Here is a 21,575-nt window from a genome sequence, read left to right on the forward strand (position 1 = left end):
CATACGTTGAACAGAGCAGTGAACTCATTGGAAACAACTCTGTCAGGCTCAGTGACCATACAAGCCTGCAAAAAGCAATAGAATTGCCGTCATTTCCATTTGGACAGGACTTTATTTCTTCTTCTTGACTCGTCAGGTCTAGTTACTTTGAAGGCTCCTGATAGCTTTCTCAGGAGCCCTGGTGGTACAGTGGTTAAGGTCAGCGATTGGAAACCACAAGTGGCTCCACAGGAGAAAGATGTGGCAGCCTGCTTCCATAGGGATTTACAGCCTTGGAAATCCTATGGGGTCTCTATGAGTCAGAATTGACTCGATGGCAATGGGATAGTTTTCTAAATCCAGGTGCCACCATTTGTAGAGAGGGGAGAGAAGTGCTGTCTTATTGTTGCGTGCCATCAAAGTGTTCTAGTCCTGCCAATTGTCAGCCTGTGAAAAACGAAGACTGGGTCTGTTTTGGGAACAGGAGACCTGAGCAATTGACAGGCATTTCCAAAATTCAAAGACATTCTCTCGTGCAGGCGGGCAGTCCTGATCGTCTAAGCTAGGGAAACACCAGTGTAAACAAGAAGTGCTTACGGTTGACAAGAGTACGAATGCAACCACAATACTAAACTCCCTCATTACCTGATCACTGTAATAGGCGCATAATCCCACACTCTGTTTGCTCTTCAGAAGAATCCATGGTAGATGTGTCTTAGCTTCCATTCAAGATGGTTGGTAAAATAAGAATATGCTCTCCTCTGAGGCCCCTTCTCAGGACCCACCAAGACTTAAGAGGCTGCAGGCCCTGCAGGCATGGGGCTAGATCATAAGCAATAGGGGTTCCCAGGACCCCTAGTCCAGTACGTCTGAAAACTGCCTTCTCTGGTTCTCACAGCAGAATCACCTGGGGTTGCTGATTGAAAGCACAAATTCTTACTAAGTCGGACTCTCTGGGACTGAGAGCTCAGAGTTGGCATTCTCAACACATTCCCCAGGTGATTCTATCCTACGGGAGATTTTGGGAGCCACTCAAGCAGCTGGTGGTGGTGGGAAAGGGCCCATCCTCCCCAGGCTTACCCAGAACCCATCCTGTGGGACGTCTCCCTGCCTAGTGGCCTTAAGTGCTGGCTCTACCCCTATGTTAGGAGTACTCTCAGGAAAGGTGCCTGGCTTGGGCCCTCAGTCCTTCTATCTCCCCCTGGGGCCCTTTCTGCCCAGCCTCGCTGCTCAGACTGCTGCTCTCCTGAGTTACTCAGGAGTCTCCTGGAGCATCTAGTGCCTGGCTTTGTACAGTCATGTGCAGCCTATCCCATCCTTAGAGTCTCCAGCCCACCCTGTGTGTGACCTGTTCTACTCAAAGAACCTCGTGCCCCCCAGGGAAGCACTGTCAGATGGCAGATCAAAGGCCTTGTGTTGGGTCAGAAGCAATCCCTGCCTGGAGAGTCTGGCTGCCCTCTGCCAGCTGGATGGGACCTGGCCCTACTGTACCAGGCCCAGAGCATGTGCTCTGTAGCAAGGAACTGTGGCTTTTTGACACTGATCCGATGGACCCAACAAAGTGAAAAAGGGCCTGGGGCCTCCCTTGGGCATTTATGGCCGTGACTTCAAAACTCACTATATCCCTTCAAACAAACATATTTAGAAGTTTAGATCGAGATTTAAAAACAAAAACAAAACAAAACAAAAAACTATGCTTATCCAACCGTTCGCTACCATGTCCTGAAGCAAGTCAAAGGAGAAACTCCTCTCCCCTGAGCCTACAGGATTTCAACCATCTCAGGTGGACAGGCTGACTGGTCAGACTTCTGTGTGCCTGGCAATATCTCAAAATGATGCATTTTTCTGTTTATGAAAAAGGTAGCAGTGTGTAGAGGTGAAGGTAGTTTCCAGAATCCTTGCTATGGGCTCTGTGTCTGATTTCTTCTCCCAGACTTGCCCTTCCATTCATCTGAACTGTGGGGCAGTAGAGAGTCCTTGCTGCCTTATTGCTGCACCAGTTCCCAGAAAGCAGCATGTCTGCTTCTCCTGGCAAAGGGTAATAGTTATTTTTTGAATAAATGTCAACGGAACCAGTGAATTTTGAAGATTATCCACTTGCATCAAAGACTTAGATTTCAAAAAACATGTGATTTGTTGATTCGGTTACGGGTGTTGTTGCTAGTCGCCGTTCAGTCTGCTCCAACTTATGGCAACCCCATGTGTTGCAGAGTAGAATTGGGCTCCATGGGGCTTTCAAGGCTGTGATCTTTCGGAAGCAGATCACTAGGCCTGTCCTCCAAAGTGCCTCTGGGTGGGTTTGAACCGCCAACCTTTTGGTTAGTAAAGTATAGCGCTTAACTGTCTACACCACCCAGGGATTCCTACTGGTGTACTGAGCCTTTCTTTTCCCAGATAAAATTTTGTATTTGGTTTAGCTGGGTTCTACAATTACCAAAGATGTTAGTGGGGTGAGAAACAGGCAAAGAAAACCAACCAGAATTCAACTCAGTGATGAACTACCTTACCACCAAAACTGAAAAAAAAAAAAAAAAAGTTGCCATTGAGTCAACTCCGACTCATAGTGACCCTAGAGGACAGAGTAGAACTGCCCCATAGGGTTTCCAAGGAGTGGCTGGTCGATTCGAACTACCAACCTTTTGGTTAGCATCTGAGCTCTGAACCACTGCGCCACCTGGGCTTCCCACAACCAAGTGGTCTCTTTATTCCTGGGTGCATGAAAGCATGGGAGGCAGAAGCCTGGGGAAGCCAGCCTCTTAAGATGTCTGAGGATTTATAATCATATTTGCATTCCCTGCAAGCTGGACTCACCAGTCAGAAAGATGTGTGCCTGCAATTTAGATGAGTGTTTCTCTCTAGAGAAAAGCAGTGAAAGTTAGTTCACTCCTTGTAAACTCTTCTTTTCATTTGTGGATCTGAGGATTTCCTTACTCTTCTCATGCCTCAGAGTTAAGTGTGTCGTCACGGCTGGGAGACGCACAGAGAGTCCCAGGGGAGAGCTTGGCATGCGTGATGACTTGGGAACACTAGCCAAACTAAATTTAGTGACCTGAGGTTTCATTAGTTCAGGTCTATGCATTATTCTAGAAGGTGTGACTTAGAATGCCAGGTTGTAAATAAATGAGCTGCAGATAATACCCACTCACTGCCCAGGGCCACTGCCCCACGGTTGGCTTCCATGGGAACTCTCCAGGCTCATTAGCTCAGGCCTTAGACAATCAGAGTGAACAGGTTCCTGTCTAAGAGAAACAGGGTCTGTGCTCCTTCTCTGCATTCTTTAAGCAGCCAACTCTTCAAAGCCTTGGGGCATGTTCTCTAAATATCCCTCGATGAGTTAATTTCCTTTATTTTCCATGCCCCAAATACAGGTAAATTCATAGTTGCAGTCTTCACTGTTGTCTTGCAAATTGTGTAAATTTTCAATCAGATTTTATTATCTTTCTACATTTGGGTGGGACAGACTGACCCTTAAGCCAAGAATCTCTCTGTCTTCAAACTGGCCTTTTTGCACAGTACCCTCATCACACCAGGAGGCCTGGGAGACTCAGACCTACTTGTCCTGAGCTTGCCAGGGAAGCTGGCTCTCCGGCTGTCCCTGGTGGCCCAACCCTCTGCAACGCTTAAGCAAACAGCATCAGGGAAATATATTTCTCATCTCCCAAACCACCCATTCCAGAGTCTCACATGCTCAAGGGATTACGAGTCTTTTCATCTGTTGAATCTAAGTTTCCTCTCCGGCAAATTACACCCATTTTCACTTATCTGTTCTCAGTGGAGATAGAAACTAACCAGCTTTGCCCCAAAATAACCCTTCAGAGATTTAAAGCTGTTTCCACATTTTTCTCTTCTCCAGGCTAGAGCGTTTCAACTTGTTTAATCTCTTCTTAGAAACCCATTTCCCTACTCTTTCAGGAGCCCTGTTGTCCTACCAGACGCTGTGGAGTCAACTCCAACTCGTGGTGACCTCCTGTGTGTCAGAGCACAACTCTGCTCCACAGGTTTTCAGGGGCTGACTTTTCAGAAGTACATCACCACGCCTTTCTTCTGAGGTGCCTCTGGGTGGACTCAAACCTTTCAGTTAGCAGCTGAGCGTGTTAACCGTTTATACCACCCAGGGACTTCCTATTGCTCTACAAATGAAAATAATAATAATAAATATCAATTTACTGTATCTCATACGTTAGTTAAAGATGGCAAGAAATTAGGATAAGGCAATGGTTGGGTGCTTGGCTGTTAACCTAATATTGGTGGTTCAGACCCACCCAGCTGCTCCCATAAAGATTAAAACCAAAAAGTTTTTGCTATTGAGTTGATTCCAACTCAAAGTGACCCTACAGGACAGAGTAGAATTGCCCCATAGGGTTTTAAGAGCAGCTGGTGAATTTGAACTACTGACCTTTTGGTTAGCAGCCATAGTTCTTAACTACTGTGCCATCAGGGCTCGAGGCCCATAAGGATTACAGCCTAGAAAATTTTATTCAGCAGTCCTACCCTGTCACATGGGGTCATTATGAGTCAAAAGTCAACTCGATGGCACCTAACAACAGCACTGCTGAAGAAGTATCATTTATTGTGGATCTACTCTGTGCTCACTTATTGAGGCAGTTCTTACTCCAGCTGTAGCCAGGCAAAGTGATCAGGCCAGAGTCCCTGTGGGTCTGGTTCAGGTCAGACAGAGGAGCTGGAAGTCAAGGAAGGGCCTTTAAGCATTGCCAATCTCACACCAAGGGTCTGGGAAAAGACAGGCTGTTCACGTCTCATGTATTGGCCTTTTATGGCTAAGCATCCATGGAGAAAACTGAACCTTGAGCCTTCTCCCTAGGGAAAATACAGCTCGGTCTCCACCATCATTTCTCACACACCAGGATTCAGCCTTCCTGACTAATCATCCTCTCCCTCTCCAAACCTTAGCACATGCTGTTCCCTCTGCCTGAAGGCTTCTTCCCTTGCTGGGAACCTGGCAGACTCCTTCATCCTCAGGGCTCTGGGCTGGGGCTCCCCCCACATAGACCATTGCCTCCGTCACTGCAGGCTTTCTCGTGACCGTTTGCTGGTTTGCAGCAAGCATGGGCTGGAACTAAGTATGCTTCTGTTAAAGCATTGAAGGAGCCTGGGAGTTCGCTGGGGCCTTAATGCAAGCAGACACCCTGCCCCGCCAAACCCAGTCCGGTGCTGATCAATCAGACCCCATACACACAACTTTGGTGCTTTCGTAATATCCTCAAAAGAACCCATTTTGAACTTACTGGGACCACAGTTTTGAGCAAATCTCTTACCGTCTCTGGGACCCAGTTTCTCAATCTGGAAAATAAAGAACACATTCCTGGCTTTTCAGCTCTCATTGGTATATTTGGAGAATTAAATGAAAACAGGCAAGTGCTCAAAAACTCCTGGGTCTATGATGAAGCCTGGGCTGAAAGGCAGATCCCCTGTGATTTAGTCCCAGCTCTGCCCCTAGCCTGGAGCAAGCATGGGCTGGAACTAAGTATGCTTCTGTTAAAGCATTGAAGGAGCCTGGGACTCAGATTTGTCATCTGTAAGAAGTGGGGTTGGACCACAGGCCCCCTCTAGTGCAGCAGCCTGACCACCACTGCCTTTGTGAAAGTCCCGGTGATTCTGGGATACTCCTCCACGTGACAATGTGCTATCAGGACCCATTCATCAACCCCTGGGCCTTTCCAACCCTTCTTGGCTGACCTCGCCCATCTGGAATTCCTTCCTCTTCTGAAATCCAACTGGGGAGTCAGTTCTGACTTATGGCAACCCCATGTGAGTCGGAGTAGAACTGTGCTCCACAGTTTTCAATGGCTGATTTTTCAGAAGATCACCAGGCTTTTCTCCTGAGGTGCCTCTGGGCAGACTTGAACCGCCAACCTTTTGGTTAGCAGCTGAGGCCATTAACTGCTTGCACCACCCAGGGACTCCTCTGGTCTCCTCCTGATCTCTCCTCCCTCAGGAAGCCTCAGGGGAGCAAAGACAGTGAGGACCACTGGAGTGAGTGGTGGCCTTTCCTTAGCTTTCTGGGTCTTCCTGCTCTGGTCACATCCTGTGGCCACAGAAAGCCCAGAGTCATCCTCCTGGGACCATCAAGACTGTGTGACCGAGCTGGGGGATGGGGGTGGGGCTGGAGAGAGGGAGTAGTGGAGAGGGGGGCTCCTGGCTTCTCTGCCTTTCACATTCCTTTGCCCTCAGTCACACCCTCCCTCACAGGAAAGGGAGGGGACAGTGGTGAGAGGGGTGGGGGAGTGAACAGGGAAGTGGGGAAGGAATCAAGACACTGAAGGGAGGGAGGGTCACCCCAGAAGAGCTAGTGAGTGGAAACCAGAAGGCCCTGCCCCCTGCCCATCCCCACAGAAGCACCTCCCTGTCCCTCACCCCCATGGTCAAATGGAAAGGCGTCCCTCTCCCTGCCATTCCCCAGTGCTGGCTCCACCGGGACAGCCCACTCCTTAGCCCTCTCAGGCCTGGTTGTCCCTCCATTCTCAGAAGAAGCCTTCCCTGTAATCCAGCCTTCTGCCCTCACAGGGTGGCCCCACAGGCTCCACCCTGGCCTGGGACACCTACTTGTGCTCGCCATCTCTGCCTCCCTTGGTCTTCTCTCTGCCTTTGCTGAGTCAGGGGGAGAAATGAGGAGACAAGGGGATGTATGTGAGAGGGTGTGGCCCAGAGACACTTACAGCCTTAGCCCCTGACCCTGCCAACCCCCACACTCCCAAGGGGCCTCCTTGTCCCAGAAGCCCCCTTACCCCCTTGCTACAGCAGGCCAGAAACCAACCAATTGCCATCAAGTCAACTCCGCATACAACAGAGTAGGACTGTGACCCATAGGGTTTTCAATGGCTGATTTTTTGGAAGTAGATTGCCAGGCCTTTCTTCCAAGGCAACTTTGGGTGGACTCGAATCTCTGATCTTTTAGTTAGCAGCCTAGCACGTTAATCATTCGCACCACCCAGGGACCCCACAGCAAGCCTGAGCAGGGGCCTAACGACAGGGCAGGGATCCAGTGGTCTCAGGTGCTGCCTTGAGGAGAGAGGGAGGGGCTCACAGGAGTGGGTTTGGGCGGCCACTGTCCCACCCCCATGCCCTGGAGAACTTGGAGCCCAGGTGAGGGAGGAGGCCTCAGGATATCAGCTGATATTCTCCACTCTGGTGATTTTCAGAACATGGGTCACATCTTCCTCAGTGGACGCTGGTTAGATGAACCTGGCCACCCTCCAGGCCAGGGCCACCCTGCACCTTCCTCCACCTCCTCCTCTGACCCCCTCCAGTAGGGTGGGAGCTTCTGGGCTCTGAGGGAGCAGGGGCTGAGCCTACTCTGAGAGGGGCATAGCAGTGTTAGGGTGCTGCAACGGAGGATTCAGCCATCAGCCCCAGGAAAAAAGGCCGGTGGGCAGGAAGTTCCGGGTGGGGCACTGAGTATAGCTACCACTCCAGGGCTCAGAGCTGATCTGGAGGAGGGCAGGAAAGAACAGTGCTCCTCTCCGTCATTAGGGAGACTTCCAGAAAACCTCTCTGGAATGTTCCCTGAATGCTTTCCCGGTGCTGTGGCAATAAGGATGAAGAAAAGGAGTAACGATGAGTTATTTTGCCCTCTCCTCACAATCTGTCCTGGTACAGACTGCCCAGGTAGGCATGGCTCCATGTCCCCACAGCTCGGGACCCCAAGGCCTAGACACATCACAACATGAGCCCAGCTTTGGCCAGTTAACCTTTACAGTAGGCACACAGGTCAGTCTGTAATTCAGAAGAGATCATGATAACCAGATCTCTGCTGCAAAATTGGCCGAGACCACTGAGCAGAGAACAGCTCACCGTGTGGAAGGGAAGGCTGTGTGACAGCACGGCTGCTCTGACCCTGGGCCCTGTGGATCGGGGGGCTGGATGGCCACGAGTCCCCATTAGGGCCCACTGAGCACTGCGAGATGCTTCTTCCAATGGAGCAGGGCGTTCAGTGAGCTTCTTAGAACACTAAGGGCCAAACGGGGAATCTACTGGCTCCAAGCAGAGCTGCTTTTCTCTGAGTTATAAATTGAAGTTTTGAAGGTAAAAAAAAATTTTTTTTTTTTCTGGAAAAAGAATGTTGTGACTCTGAAAAGTTTGCAAATCCCTGCAACAGAGGACCTAGAAGGGAAAGTGCATCACCTGGGCATGGGTGGGGTGGGGTAGGAAGATGGAGTCTGTGTATCTGAGGATAATAAAATGTGATGCTTTTTCTCTTGCCCTCTGGGGTCTGCTCTGAAATTGCAGAGAGGTGTCGACTCACCTGATGGGGACTGCTCGGGCACACAGCACGCCAGGGCACAGTGTGTACCGCAACCTGGACACACATGCACGCCTCTCACATGTCCACCCTGCCCCTTCTCACACATTCCAGGCCTCTAGGCTGACAAAGGGCGCACACACGCCCATGCTCTACTAGTGTGGAACTGGAGAACAGGACTGTTTCTTTCTATGAAAAAAATAACTCTAGTGATTTTACTATAATCACTATTACTACTACTATTAATATGTTGTTGTGGTTAGCTGTCGTCGAGTTAGCCCCCAACTCATGGTGACCCTATGCACAATGGAACGAAATGCTGCCTGGTGCTGCACCATCCCCACGACTGGTTGTGGATCGAACCATTGTGATCTGTGGGGTTTTCACTGGTTGATTTTTGGAACTAGATCTCCAGGCCTTTCTTCCTAATCTGTCTTGGTCTGAAAGCACCACTGAAAACTCTTCAACATCATCTAGTAAACTAGTTGGCACTAAGTCGATTCCGAGTCATGGCAACTCCGTGTGTGTCAGAGTAGAATTGTGCCCCATAGGGTTTCCTATGGCTGATTTTTTCAGAAGTAGATCACCAGGCCCTTCTTCCACTATTAATAAAACTACTCATAATAACTAATATACTACTACTGAACTGCTGAGACTGCGCTTAGAACTTTAACATGCCTGGCCTTATTTAACCCTCCATTGCATGAGGTGGGTGGGTATTGTTATTATCCTGCTTTCCAAACCAGCGAGCTGAGGGGCAGGCTGCCCTCAGTCACTCAGTGATAGGGGTGTTGGGGATGGAATCTGACCTCATGCTCAGTCCGTGTTGCTACATGTCTTCTCCATGAAGCCCAAGGTAGACCGGAATTTCTAGTCAGAGCCCACATCTGTGTTGTCGGCATCCAGGCCTGGCTCCTTAAACTCTGTTTCTTAGCCAGCACTCTCTCTCCGTGAGCACCAGTCTCTCATCTTCACTTTAACTCCAGCTGTCCCTCAAGCTCCCATCCTTATTGCTCTTGCTCACTAAAAGCTGAAGGATCAATATGGTGGCCTGCTTGGGTTCTCTCGGAGCCCCCAGCCTCACTTGGGCTGCAGGTGTGGGGGCCCAACCTCAGGAAAAACAGCTGGATGGGGGAAGACTCTCTGCCCTAGCACCTCTTCATCCCCAAATCCTAGCCAGGCCTGCTGACCCTGGCTGCTTGGAGCTGCTTGGGGAGGCACCATTCCCTTCTCCTGGTGAGGGGAGCCGCGGAAGGATTTTCTAGCTCTTGAGAGGGGCCATGGCAACAGATAAAGCAGCGCTCTAAGGATGAGGCTGAACCACGCAGGCCCATGCACACATGCTTATGTACCCCACGGCCTGTGCACATCCCTCTCAGGGCCCCCCAGCCATGCACATGGGCCTAGCTGCCCTCTGCCCCAGGCACAGGAGGCAGGTACCCGGCTTCTGCAGGGTCTTCACTGGAATGGAAATATGGTGAACATGGAGAACAAGAAAAGTGCCCCCCTGCCCCTCCCTCCCCACGGATGAGACTCAGCAGTGAGGAGCCCAGGGGGAAGCCCTGTAGCCCCCAGGGATGCCAGAAGGGGGGGTTGGGCGGCAGAAGGAGATGGGAGATGGAAAGCGAGAGGGCCAGGCCAAGCAGAGAAATGAGAAGGGGAGAGAGTCTCGTAATACAGGTTGTGCTCAGTTCTATAGCTCAGCTGCCAGAGCAAAGTCGAGGCTCCTTCCTTGGTCCTTTCTGAGACATGGCTCCTAGAGGCAGCAGCAGCAGCAGCAGAACCCAGCAGTGGCTGGCAGAGACTGTGTGTGTATGTGTGCAAGGCACAGTCTCCTCTCAGAGACTGGGGGAGATGCATGCTGACACCCAAGGGTCCAGAACCCCAATTCTGTGCTCCTGGAAACTGTGCCTGTGGGGTTAGTAACCCATTTCTTCTCTGCAACAATAGCCTGGGAAGAGGAAGGGAGCACTGGGTAAGTGAGACCTCTGCCCCTACCCCCAGGGCAGCTGCAAAGCTCCTGTTGTGGGCAGTATTCTGAGCCCTTGGTGTAGGGTGGGGAGGCCAGAGCTGACAGCAAGCTTAGTAAGAGCACCTAGACCAAAATGTCAGATACTGCTCAGGGAAGAAAAAGTTGGGGTGGGGTAAAATGGAGTTTGTGAAAAGGAAGAAGGAAGGAAATGAACATTGGCTGAGGACCTACCATGGTCTGGGCACTGTGATGGGCGGCCCACATGTATTATCTCATTTAATCCTAACATCCCTGTGAGGCCTCAGTAATCTCTATTTTACAGATGGGAGAGTGGGGCTCAGAGAAACTGGGATTTGAGCCCTGAGTTCTCCATTGCGCTCACTGCCTCCTGACACATTCCATGACTGTGGGTATTTTTCAGAGAACTGGCAGGAATAGACACCCCTGGCTAGGGTGCAGGGACTAGAGAAGAAGGAAGAGCAGCTCAGAGGGTATGCAGCTGGCCAGGGCCTAGGAGAGATGGGAAGAAAGGGTTAACAGGCTGCGGTTGAGTTGGGCTGTGGGGGTGGGGGCTGCTCCAGGCAGAGAGCTGCTGTACCCATGTCCCCTGTTCCCCAGAGGAGGAATTGTGGGGAGGGGGGGAACTTCAGGGCATATACGTAAGGCTTGGGAGTGAGTGGCCTTAAGTAGGGGTGTCTGCAGAGGCTGGGCCATGACGTGGCCTCGTCCTGTCTGTGACCCTCACAAGAGCTGAGGCCCTGAGGTCCACATGCACCCCATCTGGGACCCAGCTGACCCACCAAGTGAGGACAGAATGGATGTAGGCAAAGTTCTGAGGAAGCAGAACAAGGCAGGTGGGGCTGGGGGTGCTGGGAGCTGAGGTGGGGAGAGGCATTCCCTGGAGGGAGAGGTGTGAGGTCTCCTCCCTACATTAGCCCTGTTTCATTGTCCATGGAAGAGTCCCTACCAACCCAGCTCAGGGTCTGCCTGGGCTGAGGCTGTGTCCCACCCACTCATTCCATCCAATCCTCCCCTCCTTATTGGACATGGAGAAACAGATTCCCACCTAACTCCTGTGGGCCAAGATGACCAGGTGAGACAATGCTGCTTGCCAGCAACGAGGGTTTTCTGCTGGCCATGGGCTGAAGGAGAGACAAGAGGGGCGCCTTGTAGATCTAGCACCTTGATCTACAAAGGGACTGGCCTTCCTGTAGAGGGTAGGGGCAGACACAGGAGAAGCCAGGAACTGGGGTCCTGGCTTGGGGCCAGAGGCTAGGCACAGACACCCCTTACCTCTCCCTGTCACTTTGTTCCACTTCTGGGAACAGATGTCTTCCTGAGAAGAGGTTGGTTAAGCCCCTTTCAAAGGGCTCTCTGGCCCAGAAGCCAGTGGCTTTCTCCCTGAGCCCAGAGCTGACTATGGCAGACATAACATCAAGGCCTGTGAGGTCAGTTACCAGGTTCCCCTTGAAACCATCTCAGGAAAACTCCACACTCCCTAAACCAACTCTATCTTCTCTTTATCAGCAAATGGTCTTTGCTTCGCCCATCCTACATCCTCAGAGTTTTCTCAGCCCTCGTCCCTCATCCAGGCCTGCTGGCTGTGTGGCTAGGGCTAGGGGGAGGATGTGTTGCAATGACACCTCTGCCAAGGTGCTCTCAGGGCCCCAAGTGCAGCACGCCCACAGCCCCTCCAATGTAGAGGAGTGGTACCTGAGTCGCAAGAGCTCTGGCTATGGTCATCCTCTTTAACTCCTAATTGCCGGGACAAAATTCCTCCTCCTGCTCCTGATTCTCCGCCCTGGGGAGTGGCCACAGGAGGGTGGGGGCAAGGTGGGAAAGTCAGGTGGCTGTGAAGCAGGGTGGGAGGAGCCCTCTCTATCTCCACATTCTTGAAGGTCTGGAACCTAAGCACCTCTTCTTGCTTTATCTAGGTGGCATCCTCTCACTGCCCCTTCTGTCAACACCCTGGCCCACTCTTATAGGACTGAGAGAGAAATTGGCTCCGCATTGCCTGAGCTGCAGCTATCCCAGAGACGGCGGTTATCCTTGCTGTCCAGAGCTCCAGCAAAGTGTCCCTCCCTGGACCCCTCAGGTTGTCAGAGTTGGAAGGGAGCCAGGATGCCAACCTGTTCAGCCCATTCCTGTTATCAACCCAGAAGGGTTAGTGACTTATCCAAAGTCACTCAGCTAGTTGGTGGCACAGACAGAATAGGACTTCATAGAACTAAGCTGTCCTGAATCCAGGCCGGTGTGTCTGTACTACAGTTGATCGCCCTCACATGGCTTCCAACCTTATGTTCACAAAGTTCTTTCTTAGAGCCACCTCGGTCTCTGAATCGGTCCTCTGCCAAGCTCTTTCCTGTGTGGAGACAGAGGATGGGGACCAGGGGGTGCCCATTGTGACAGGGATAACTCTTCACAAATGACCATCCAGTGTCCCTCGCTCACCACTTGATTTCTGACCCCTTGCACTATCCAGCTACAAAGAACCTCTTTGTCACCAGCCTTATGTGGGGCAGCACTTGGCACCTCAGTTACAGCCTGCTCCACTGTGACCCCTTTGGGTCTCCAAACAACTTGGTGGAGTAGACAGGGTAGGAGGGTTCTCGTTGCTCTGTCCCATTTTACAGTGAGGAGAGACAGCGGTTATGTGTGTGACTTGCCAAGTGTCACATGGTTGTGAAGAGGCAGAGCTGGGACCAGACCTGGGGCTTTCTGAGGCCAAACTGCATACTCTTTCCACTCCATCTAAAGAACCCAGCGTCTGAGAAGGACAGGCTCTAAGCTGGCTTGGGCCAATGCTGCCCAACTACCATGGCTGGCTTGAAGTAGAAAGTCCAGCCATATTTGCTACAGGTTACTTTTACCTTATTACTATTACTCTCCCCACCCGGCTCCCAGGGTTTCTGAAGCTTGTGTGTGTGTGTTATAGGGGGTGGTACAGGTGCAAAGATGGGACACATATTCAAGAACAGTAATTTAGAATCTGGTTTGCAGGACAGGGACTGAAGAAATTTTACTTGGAAAGGAAGAGGTGGAAGGCGGTTAGAGGGAGCTGTTTCCAATGACATCGAAAGATCCCCTTCCCTCCAAATACACCCAAGTCCTCTAGATGCACCTGTTGACTTACCTGCAGTTTACACATTTCTCCTGATAACCTAGCAACTCACGGACAGCAATTGACTAGACTAAATTCTGTCCTCTGGGCTTAAAGAATAATACAATGAAGATCTGGGACCTAAGCCCGCTTCTCCCATTCCGGAGGAGGGCAGAGAGTTTAGCCTTACCCCCGTGTGAGATCTCAACCTCCCAGAACTTTGCCTTCCTTTGAGTGGGAGGCAGGCCTGGCCACTTGGCCTGATCTGAGTCCGCCTACTTACTCCCCACTGAGCTCCGGGGTGAGGGGTGATTGGGCTGCAGAAACACCTCCTGCCTCTTTTTTGTTTCCCTGGAAACTCAGCCCTTACTAGGATCCCAGCCTGTGGGGCCTGTGAGGGGCCTGTGAGGGGGACCAGGACCAGGCATCTTCCCAGAGGGCCCCAGCCTGTTACCTCCGGAAGCTCTTCTCGCCTGGTGGCCGGGAGCTGGGACGGGAGCTGGGGAGCAGCCCATCTGTCTCCTGGCTGTCCTTCTCTTCCTCTTGAAGAGACTCATCCCCCAGGAAGTCCCCATCATCCCAGGAGCCCACCGTGCCATCTGTGGCCTGATACCGGATCTCCACGCACAGGCTGGTCTGGAGGAGAGAGGCAAGGAGGTGAGCAGCCAGGACGGCAGTAACAATCCTGTATACTGCACCACTTTGTGATGTTTGCCAAGTGCCTTCACGCCCTCAACTCACTGAAGGAAGGCAAGGTGGGTATTATCTCCCCATTTTGCAGATGTGAAAAGAGAGGCTCAGAAAGATTGAGTGACATGGGCAGACTCACTCAGCTTAATGTGGTCTGCCTTCAGATCCTGCTGCACTTGGCTCTACTCCTCCCTGGTGCCCAAGGTGGGGGGTCCTCTATGAACGCTGAGCCTGTTACTGGGGTAGCTGCCCCCTCCTTGTCCTCAGTACCAGGGCTGACCTCCCCTCACCTGCTGGTGGTCATTGTAAATGTGACTAGTGAGCTGAGGGTGCCCTCCAGGAGAGGGGCCCAGACACTGGATGCCCTTCAAAGGCTTGATGATGTCAGCACATCTTCCTAACTCATCTGGCACTCACCCTTCCTGCCCTGGAGAAAAAGGGAGTTTGGGTGTTGCCCTGGGTTTTCCTCTGTGAGAAAGTGGAGCAGCAAACCCAGGCCCAGGCTAAACATTCAAGAATCCTGATTGGGCTTCTTGCTCTGTGTCCTCGGCCACTTACCTCCTCTCTGCTCCAGTTTCCCCCAGTGCACAGGGAAAACTCAGTCTAGTCCCTTCCTCAGCCTGCCTGGGTGCTGGGAGTGCTCCACCAGCTCGGGGTGGTTTGCTCCTGGACCCAGGGCAGGCAGCCTTCACTGAGCGTAAGGGCCTCCTGATAAGCCAGCTTAGACTGCTCAAGGGAGGGGACAGTGCACATATTATCTGAATCCCTGCTGTGCTGGATGTCATGCTAAGATACTTGATGTAAACTCCTTGGATTCCTCAACACTTCAACTTATCCTACCTGACATCTCAGGGAGGTGACGCGACTTCCCCAAAGTCACAGTTAGGAAGATCTGGAGCTGGGATTTGATCCCAGGCTGCCTGACTCCAAGTCCTGTGTTCTATCCACTGAACCAGTGTGGCCCTTCTGGTGTGACCAAGTATGTTGTCGTGGAAAAATGCTGGTCTGGAATTGGAAGCCCTTGATCCCAATCCTGGCTCTGTAATTGACCAGCTGTGTGATGTTGGCCAAATCCATTGCCCATTTAGGGCATCAGTATTCCCATCCATAAAATAGGTAGATGGGCTGGATTACCTGTAAGTCCTTTCCTCAGTTGAAATCCTAAATCTGATTCTGGGAACCCAGGGCATGGGCCTGCTATCTGTTAGTGCCTGCCCATTTCCCCAGCTCTCTCTTATCTCTGATCCCTTACTCTCCATGCTATGTTTTCCTCTTTCAGGTTTCCATGTTCTCCCCCAAGGCTGCTACTCCCAGTCATGCCTGGAGCTTGTTCTGCACCCTCTCTCCCTTGTTGTTGTGGCCTGGGTGGGGCCAGCCTGAGAAGCCCCAAATGCTCTCCTTGATCTCAAAAAGGGAGTGTCTTGAGAAGCCAAGACTTTTGGGGTTTCTGCCCTACCCTCAGCACTGCACCAGGGAGGGTCCCTTTCTGCTTCGGTTCTGCCTTCTGAAGCTGTTTCTGCTGGTTATCCACAGAGGCTATCACATAGGGCCGTACAGTACCGAGGGCCTGGATGGGGAGCCCTGTTCAGCCCCATTTGACACACGGGCAATCTGAGGTCAGTATAGAATAGCTAACAAAGTTATTTTACGTATTCATTGAGCACCGGCTGTGTGCTTGCTGTTCTAAGCACTCTCTGTGTATTCTCATTTAATCCTCAGAATCATCCGATGACGTAGATACTGCAGGTTTGCTCACTTTGCCGATGACTTGTAGCTTGCCTGATCACACAGTTAGTGAGTGGCCTAACCAAGACCCAAGGGTGTGTTCCTCGTCACTATGCCAACCTGCCCATGAGTGGACGCTGATGAGTTCAAGTGGATTGGTGAATCGGAGGTGGGGCCTGAGGGCTGACAACCAGGTCAATGTATTTCCTTCCTGTGTTAAAATGCGTATACAGAGCCCATGGACTATGCATTAGAGTGTGTGCCCGCTCATGTTGGAAGTGCTGGGATGGGACGTGACAAATAGCATAGGAAACAAGGTGCCCTCACAGAGCACCTGGTCTCACAGGGAGCCAAGTTAGGCACACAGAATGGAGATAGTGCACAGGCGTGGCCAGCGGGGTTTGGTCGGCCTTTGGATGGTCAGAGAAGCCTTGTCAGGGTTCCTGACCTGGGTCCAAATGGAAATCTGGTCACCCCTTGGTGGGGAGGGAGGGTATCCCCAAGTCACCCTTCCCTATATTCTCACTAGAAAAGGCTGGGTGGAGACCCTGGGAGCTCACCCCCCACCCCCGATCTTGCCTCTCCATCCATGAGGAGTGCTCCCCAGGCTGCCCTGTGAGCAGGTGGGAGGGAGGTGAAGCAGACCCCCAGATGACCCTGTAAGGGGAAAGTTCAGGTTCTCTCTGGACAAGGGACACCCACCTTGATGATAGCGTTGTTGTCATCGATCAGTGTGTCGGTCACCTCCACGTGGTTCTCTTCCACCACCTTCTGCAGCACCATGCAGAAAGTTCCGATTAGCCTGTGGACAGCAGAGGTAGGGGGTGGTTTCACATGAAGAGGCCAGAGTGAGGAGCAAGGCTGACACCCAAGAGGCTGTGACTGGCTGGGGCGAAGACCAGCTGGCTGGAGGGAGGGAGACTTGCTCAGGCTGCAGGCTGGGGCTGGAGAAGGTGGCTGGTCCTGCCAGGGCAGAATGCCCATGAGGCTGAGGGTACATGACCCCCTACAACAGTGTATGTATGTGGGGGACCCATTTCCCTGGGAGAGCTCAGAGGGGATAATGAGCTCCCTGGCTATGATGGTGGAGCCTTGTGTTCCTTGGGTACGTGTAATTGGGGATCAGCTGAGCCCCCGCAGAGCAGATGCCAGATGCCCAGTGTGGAGGCTGTTGGAGAAGGGCCTGAGTCCCTAGCATGTAATCAACACTCCCAAAGCACTATAGTCAGCATTAGTGTGGTGGCCTACACCATGAGCCTCTCGGGGACAGGGACTGAGATTTCTTTTTCTGGCATCTATTTTATGTTTCTGACACATGGGTGATCTCAATATCTGTATGCTGAATTAATGAAAAAGAGTAGGTGTCTAATACATGCTGACTGAGTTGACTTGAATCCCATTTCACCACATGGTTTGCAGCCCACTCTGAGACAAACCCTTCTGGAAGCCTCTCTCTCCACCCCTGCTGTACCCTGGTGTCTGTTCAGCTTGGCAGGGCTGCTGAAGGGAAAAGTGCTGGGCTGCAGGGTAGGGAGCCTGGAGCCCCTGTCCCTGACTCTCAATTTTGTCATTATAAAATGGGGGGTGGCCTCTTAGCTCCTGTCCCATGCAGATGTTCTAACAATAGGATCCAGGCCTGAGAGAATACACTAGCTTTCTTGCACCCTTACCTCATTTGTCTCTAACTTAGTGGTTCTCAAACTTCAGCGCAAGCAGAATCACCTGGAGGACTTGCTAGAACACAAATTACTGGGAACCACCCAGTGGTGGTGGAAATGTTTAATAATTGGCTCTCTGGGGAGAAAAAAAGTCCTGTTTTGTAGTTTTTGCTGATTTCCTGGCGTAACTACTCCTGCCACCACCAATTTCAAGCTATCAACATGAAGTCACGGAACTCAGAGTTGGGAAAAGACACATGCTACCTGCTCTTAGGAGCCAATAAGAGCCAGATCCAGCCGCTACCAGCTCCCTTCAGGTTTCTGACTCAGGCAGTGGGGTGGGGCCAGGAATATGTATTTCAGAGAAGCTTCCAGGTGATGCTGGTCTGGGGAGCACACTTTGAGCACAGTTTTGTCTTTATAAAAAGAGGGAGCTGAGCTCTTAGTTCCTGTACTGTGCAGACATTCTAACAATGAAAGGCATTGATCTACTATTGTCCAGCCCTTCACTCTTTGGCAGACTTGATCTTCAGGTTATTTCAATCCACTAGGATCTGGTAGAAGGGGGCCTGGTGGCACAGTGGTTAAGAGCTTGGCTGTTAACTGAAAGGTTGGTGGTTCGAATCCACTAGTTGCTCCATGGGAGAAAGCTGTGGGCGTCTGCTTCCGTAAAGGTTACAGCTTAGGAAACCCTATAGGCCAGTTCTGCTCTGTCCTATAGGGTTGCTATGAGTTGGGGTCAACTCAATGGCCACGGGTTTGGTTTTGGTTGGGACCTGCCAAGCACCTGCTGAGTGCAGGCACACCTCTCCCTTTACAAGAAGCCCCAGAACTGCAGAGGAGGGCCCCCAGGATCAGTCATGCTGCAATATAACAAGACACCCCCAGGGGGCAGGATGGAGCTGTTCCCCTGCAAGTGCTCAGAGAAGCCTCTGGCACCTTCCAGGCTTAACTTGTCTCAGAATCTCTGACCTTGGACTTGGGAGGGGCCTGAGAGGGGAGCTGTTCCACCATGCCTTCAAGGAGGAATCCCTTAAACAAGCTCCTTGACACATGCTTTCAAGCCTCGGTTAGACACCCCAGTGACGGGAATCTTCCTAGTCCATTACTCTTTATTTTATTTTACAACCGCTGCAATCATTCGTGTAGTAGGCTGAAGTTGGCTTCCTGGCAAATCCCCAGCTCCTCGCAAAAGGGAGGCAGTATAGACTCTGGAAAGAGCCTGGGCTTGGGGGTCAGACAGATGTGGGTTCACCAAGCGTGGCCTAAGAGGGGATTCTACCACCTGGTAGCTGTGTGACTCTGGACTAGTTATCCAGCCTCTCCAAGCCTTGCTCAAAGAAGGTACCCCCCCGCCACCACTTCCCTGGGTGGTAGTGAAGATTAAACAAGAACAGTCATGTGGAACTCCTCTGGCACTGGTGTCCCCCAACCCCCCCAATGCTGTGTGGGGATTGCTGTCTGAGGGACCCATGCAGGGCTGGTCACCTTTGCAGGATGGGCTTCAGCAGCCGACTCCCCCCTCCCCCCAGCTCTGCTCAGCCTCACAGAGTCTGAACCTGTCTGTGGTTCAGAGGGTGGGGCTGGGAAATGGGAGTTTGCAAGGCCAGAGGAATGAACTTGTTACATCCCCAGGGGTAGCTTCTTGTAGTTAGTTGTGTCAGTTGGCTGCAACTCATAGTGATCCCATGTACAACAGAACGTGCCTGGCCCTGTGCCGTCTTCACAATCATTGGTATGCTTGGGTTCACTGTGTATTTTGAATGCCTTCAAACGTAGGTGGCTCATCCTCCAGCGCTGTATCGGACAACATTCTACTGTGATCCATAAGGTTTTCACTGGCTGATTTTTGAAAGTAGATTGCCAACCTTCCTGCCCGGTCTGTCTTAGCTTTGAAGCTCCACTGAAACCTGTCCCCCATGGGTGACCCTGCTGGCAGTTGAAATACCGGTGGCATAGCTTCCAGCATCACAGCAGCGCACAAACCACCACAGGACAATAGGCTAACAGATGGGTGGTGGAAGGGTAGCTTGGGCGCTTTAACTCCCAATAGTTCCCCCAAACCTCCTCCAAATAAAAATCAAAAGTAATACTCTTTGAAATAGATGATTGTCATCTTTCAGTCTTACGTCAAGTGTGAAGAAATGTGTTTTTACAGAACTTTGCTCTTTTTACAGGTCTGTCACATACCATCTAAGCAAAAACAGGGTGCTCGCTATGCAACTGTACCTTCGAAACAAATGCCCTGATGCTGCTTCCGACCAGAGTGCTGCTCCCGAGCTGCTCCTCTTTAAGCACGCTTTGGTGGAAGGACCGGAAACCCTGGTGGCATAGTGGTTAAGTGCTACAGCTGCTAACCAAAAGGTCAGCAGTTCAAGTCCACCAGGCGCTCCTTGGAAACTGTGGGGCAGTTCTAGTCTGTCCTATGAGTTGGAATCGACTCAACGGCACTGGGTTTGGTTTGGTTTTTTGAAGGACCAGGTGCAGGCAGGGGAAGTCCCAGGATCTGGCCCTTGTGGTGACCCCAGAGGTGACCTCTCCCTCTCCAGACACACTTTGGTAAGCCTGGCTGCAAACAGCAAGGTCTGCCGAGTTTCCTGTCACTCCTCTGGGAAGATTAGTATGGAGGGGCTAACCTCGGATGGGAGCCACAGGGGCAACCAAAGAAGAATGGGCTCTCATGCTCCTTGGACTTCTGGGTCATTTTCCTAGAAAGTGAAGATGTGAGGCCATTTGTTCTGGGGTCAGAAGGCCTGGGTTCAGAACCAGCTTTGCCCTGAACCTGCATCATGACCCCAGGCAGGGCCCCCCTCTGGGCCCCAGTTTTCCCCTGGCTGATAAGTGAAGGGTCTGGGACCTGACCCTGCATCCTCTGACCACCTCCCTCACCTGGCCCCCAGTTGGGCTCTCTATCTCAGGTCACCCCATCACAAAGAGGCCCTCCCCACAGAGCGCACACCTAGACAGTGGCCAGGCAGGCTGGGCAGGTAGGATTCCCAGGTAACTAAGCAGCAAAGAGGAGGCTTCAGGCTCAGATGGGCCCAGGGACTAACCACAATAGATCGGCTATCGGGCACCGGGGCTTCATCAATAATTTACCGCTTTTCCCTGGGAGCCGGTGTCAAGTGCCCCAGACTGATCAGGTCTCCACTACTGTCCTTCTCCTGAATTATTCAGGGACCCCTGGCATCTTTGGCAGCCAGAGACTGGGAAGATGGGCCAGGCCCCCCCACTTAAGGCTCCCAGACCAGCAAAGCTGGATGCACAGATCCTCTGCACCCAACCTCTTGCCTTTCCAGGAAGCCCATGGTTCTGGAAGGAGGACCTTGTTCACATCAGCACAGAGCCGGACCTGGGGGTCTCCTGGTCCCTGGCCAGGACGCTTTCTTCCTTCACACCATGCCTCCTCCTCCAGTCAGGCCCTAGAGCTACTGGATGAAGGGGGCAGTTTCCAAGCTGCCCTCTGCTTCTAAGACAAGCTCCTTTCTCCAAGGTGGATGGTAATGGGGTCAGGCCCACTGGTTCCACCTCTCATACCAACCTTCCTTGCCTCAGTTTCCCCAAATGTATCAGTCATATGACTCTGGCTTCCACCCTGCAGTGCCCTGTCCTCTTCAGAGAAGAAGGGCCACTCTGGTTCATGTTTCCAGACCTTCCTGCGGTGTTCCCCTCTGCCTCCTGCCCTAGAAGGGCACTTATCCATGCACTCACTCCGCAGTCCTCAGGGTCTACTGCTTGCCCCACACCACCACAAGCAGCAGGTGTGGCATGGTGGTTGCTTCCTAAGCCCAGTGCATACTCCAGAGAGGCTCCTCCTCAGCTCAGTTGCCCCATGAGAAGGAGCCTGGAGACTGAGCTGGGCCATGGTGGGGAGGCAGGGCATGGCTTCACAGCCCCTCTGGCCTGGTCCAGCAGAGCCCTGGACATTCTTTAGACTGCCCAGGAAATGGCAGCCTTCTCTCTCACCAGGCCCAGGCCTCCCCTTATGGGGTCTCCTACCTTCTCTTAAGTGGAGGGAGGGAGGGCAGAGAGAGAAGACGATGGGGAGAGTTAATATAGGAACTGCACCCTACCATTTTAGAACAACGAATTGAAGGCTTAAGTTTCAGCGTATTCAAAGTTAAGGTAGTCAGTTTCCCAAATAGTACTTCTTCGGACTCGTTTACAGCAGGAGTTTTGGTGTTTTCAAGG

The 21,575-nt window shown here is 52.0% G+C and overlaps 1 protein-coding gene across 1 annotated transcript in view; it reads right to left on the reverse strand.

The window, feature by feature from the left end:
• Window positions 1–21,575, reverse strand: part of OTOF (otoferlin) — a 125,756-nt gene that overhangs the window by 51,537 nt on the left and 52,644 nt on the right. The window contains exons 5-6 of the mRNA XM_049903170.1: window positions 16,429–16,528; window positions 13,766–13,947 (exon numbers count right to left, since the gene is read on the reverse strand). Of these exons, the coding sequence (XP_049759127.1) occupies window positions 13,766–13,947; window positions 16,429–16,528 (282 nt within the window). The remainder of the gene's footprint in view (window positions 1–13,765; window positions 13,948–16,428; window positions 16,529–21,575) is intronic.

The sequence above is a fragment of the Elephas maximus genome, chromosome 12 (genome assembly GCF_024166365.1).
Source record: "Elephas maximus indicus isolate mEleMax1 chromosome 12, mEleMax1 primary haplotype, whole genome shotgun sequence".
NCBI lineage: Eukaryota > Metazoa > Chordata > Mammalia > Proboscidea > Elephantidae > Elephas > Elephas maximus.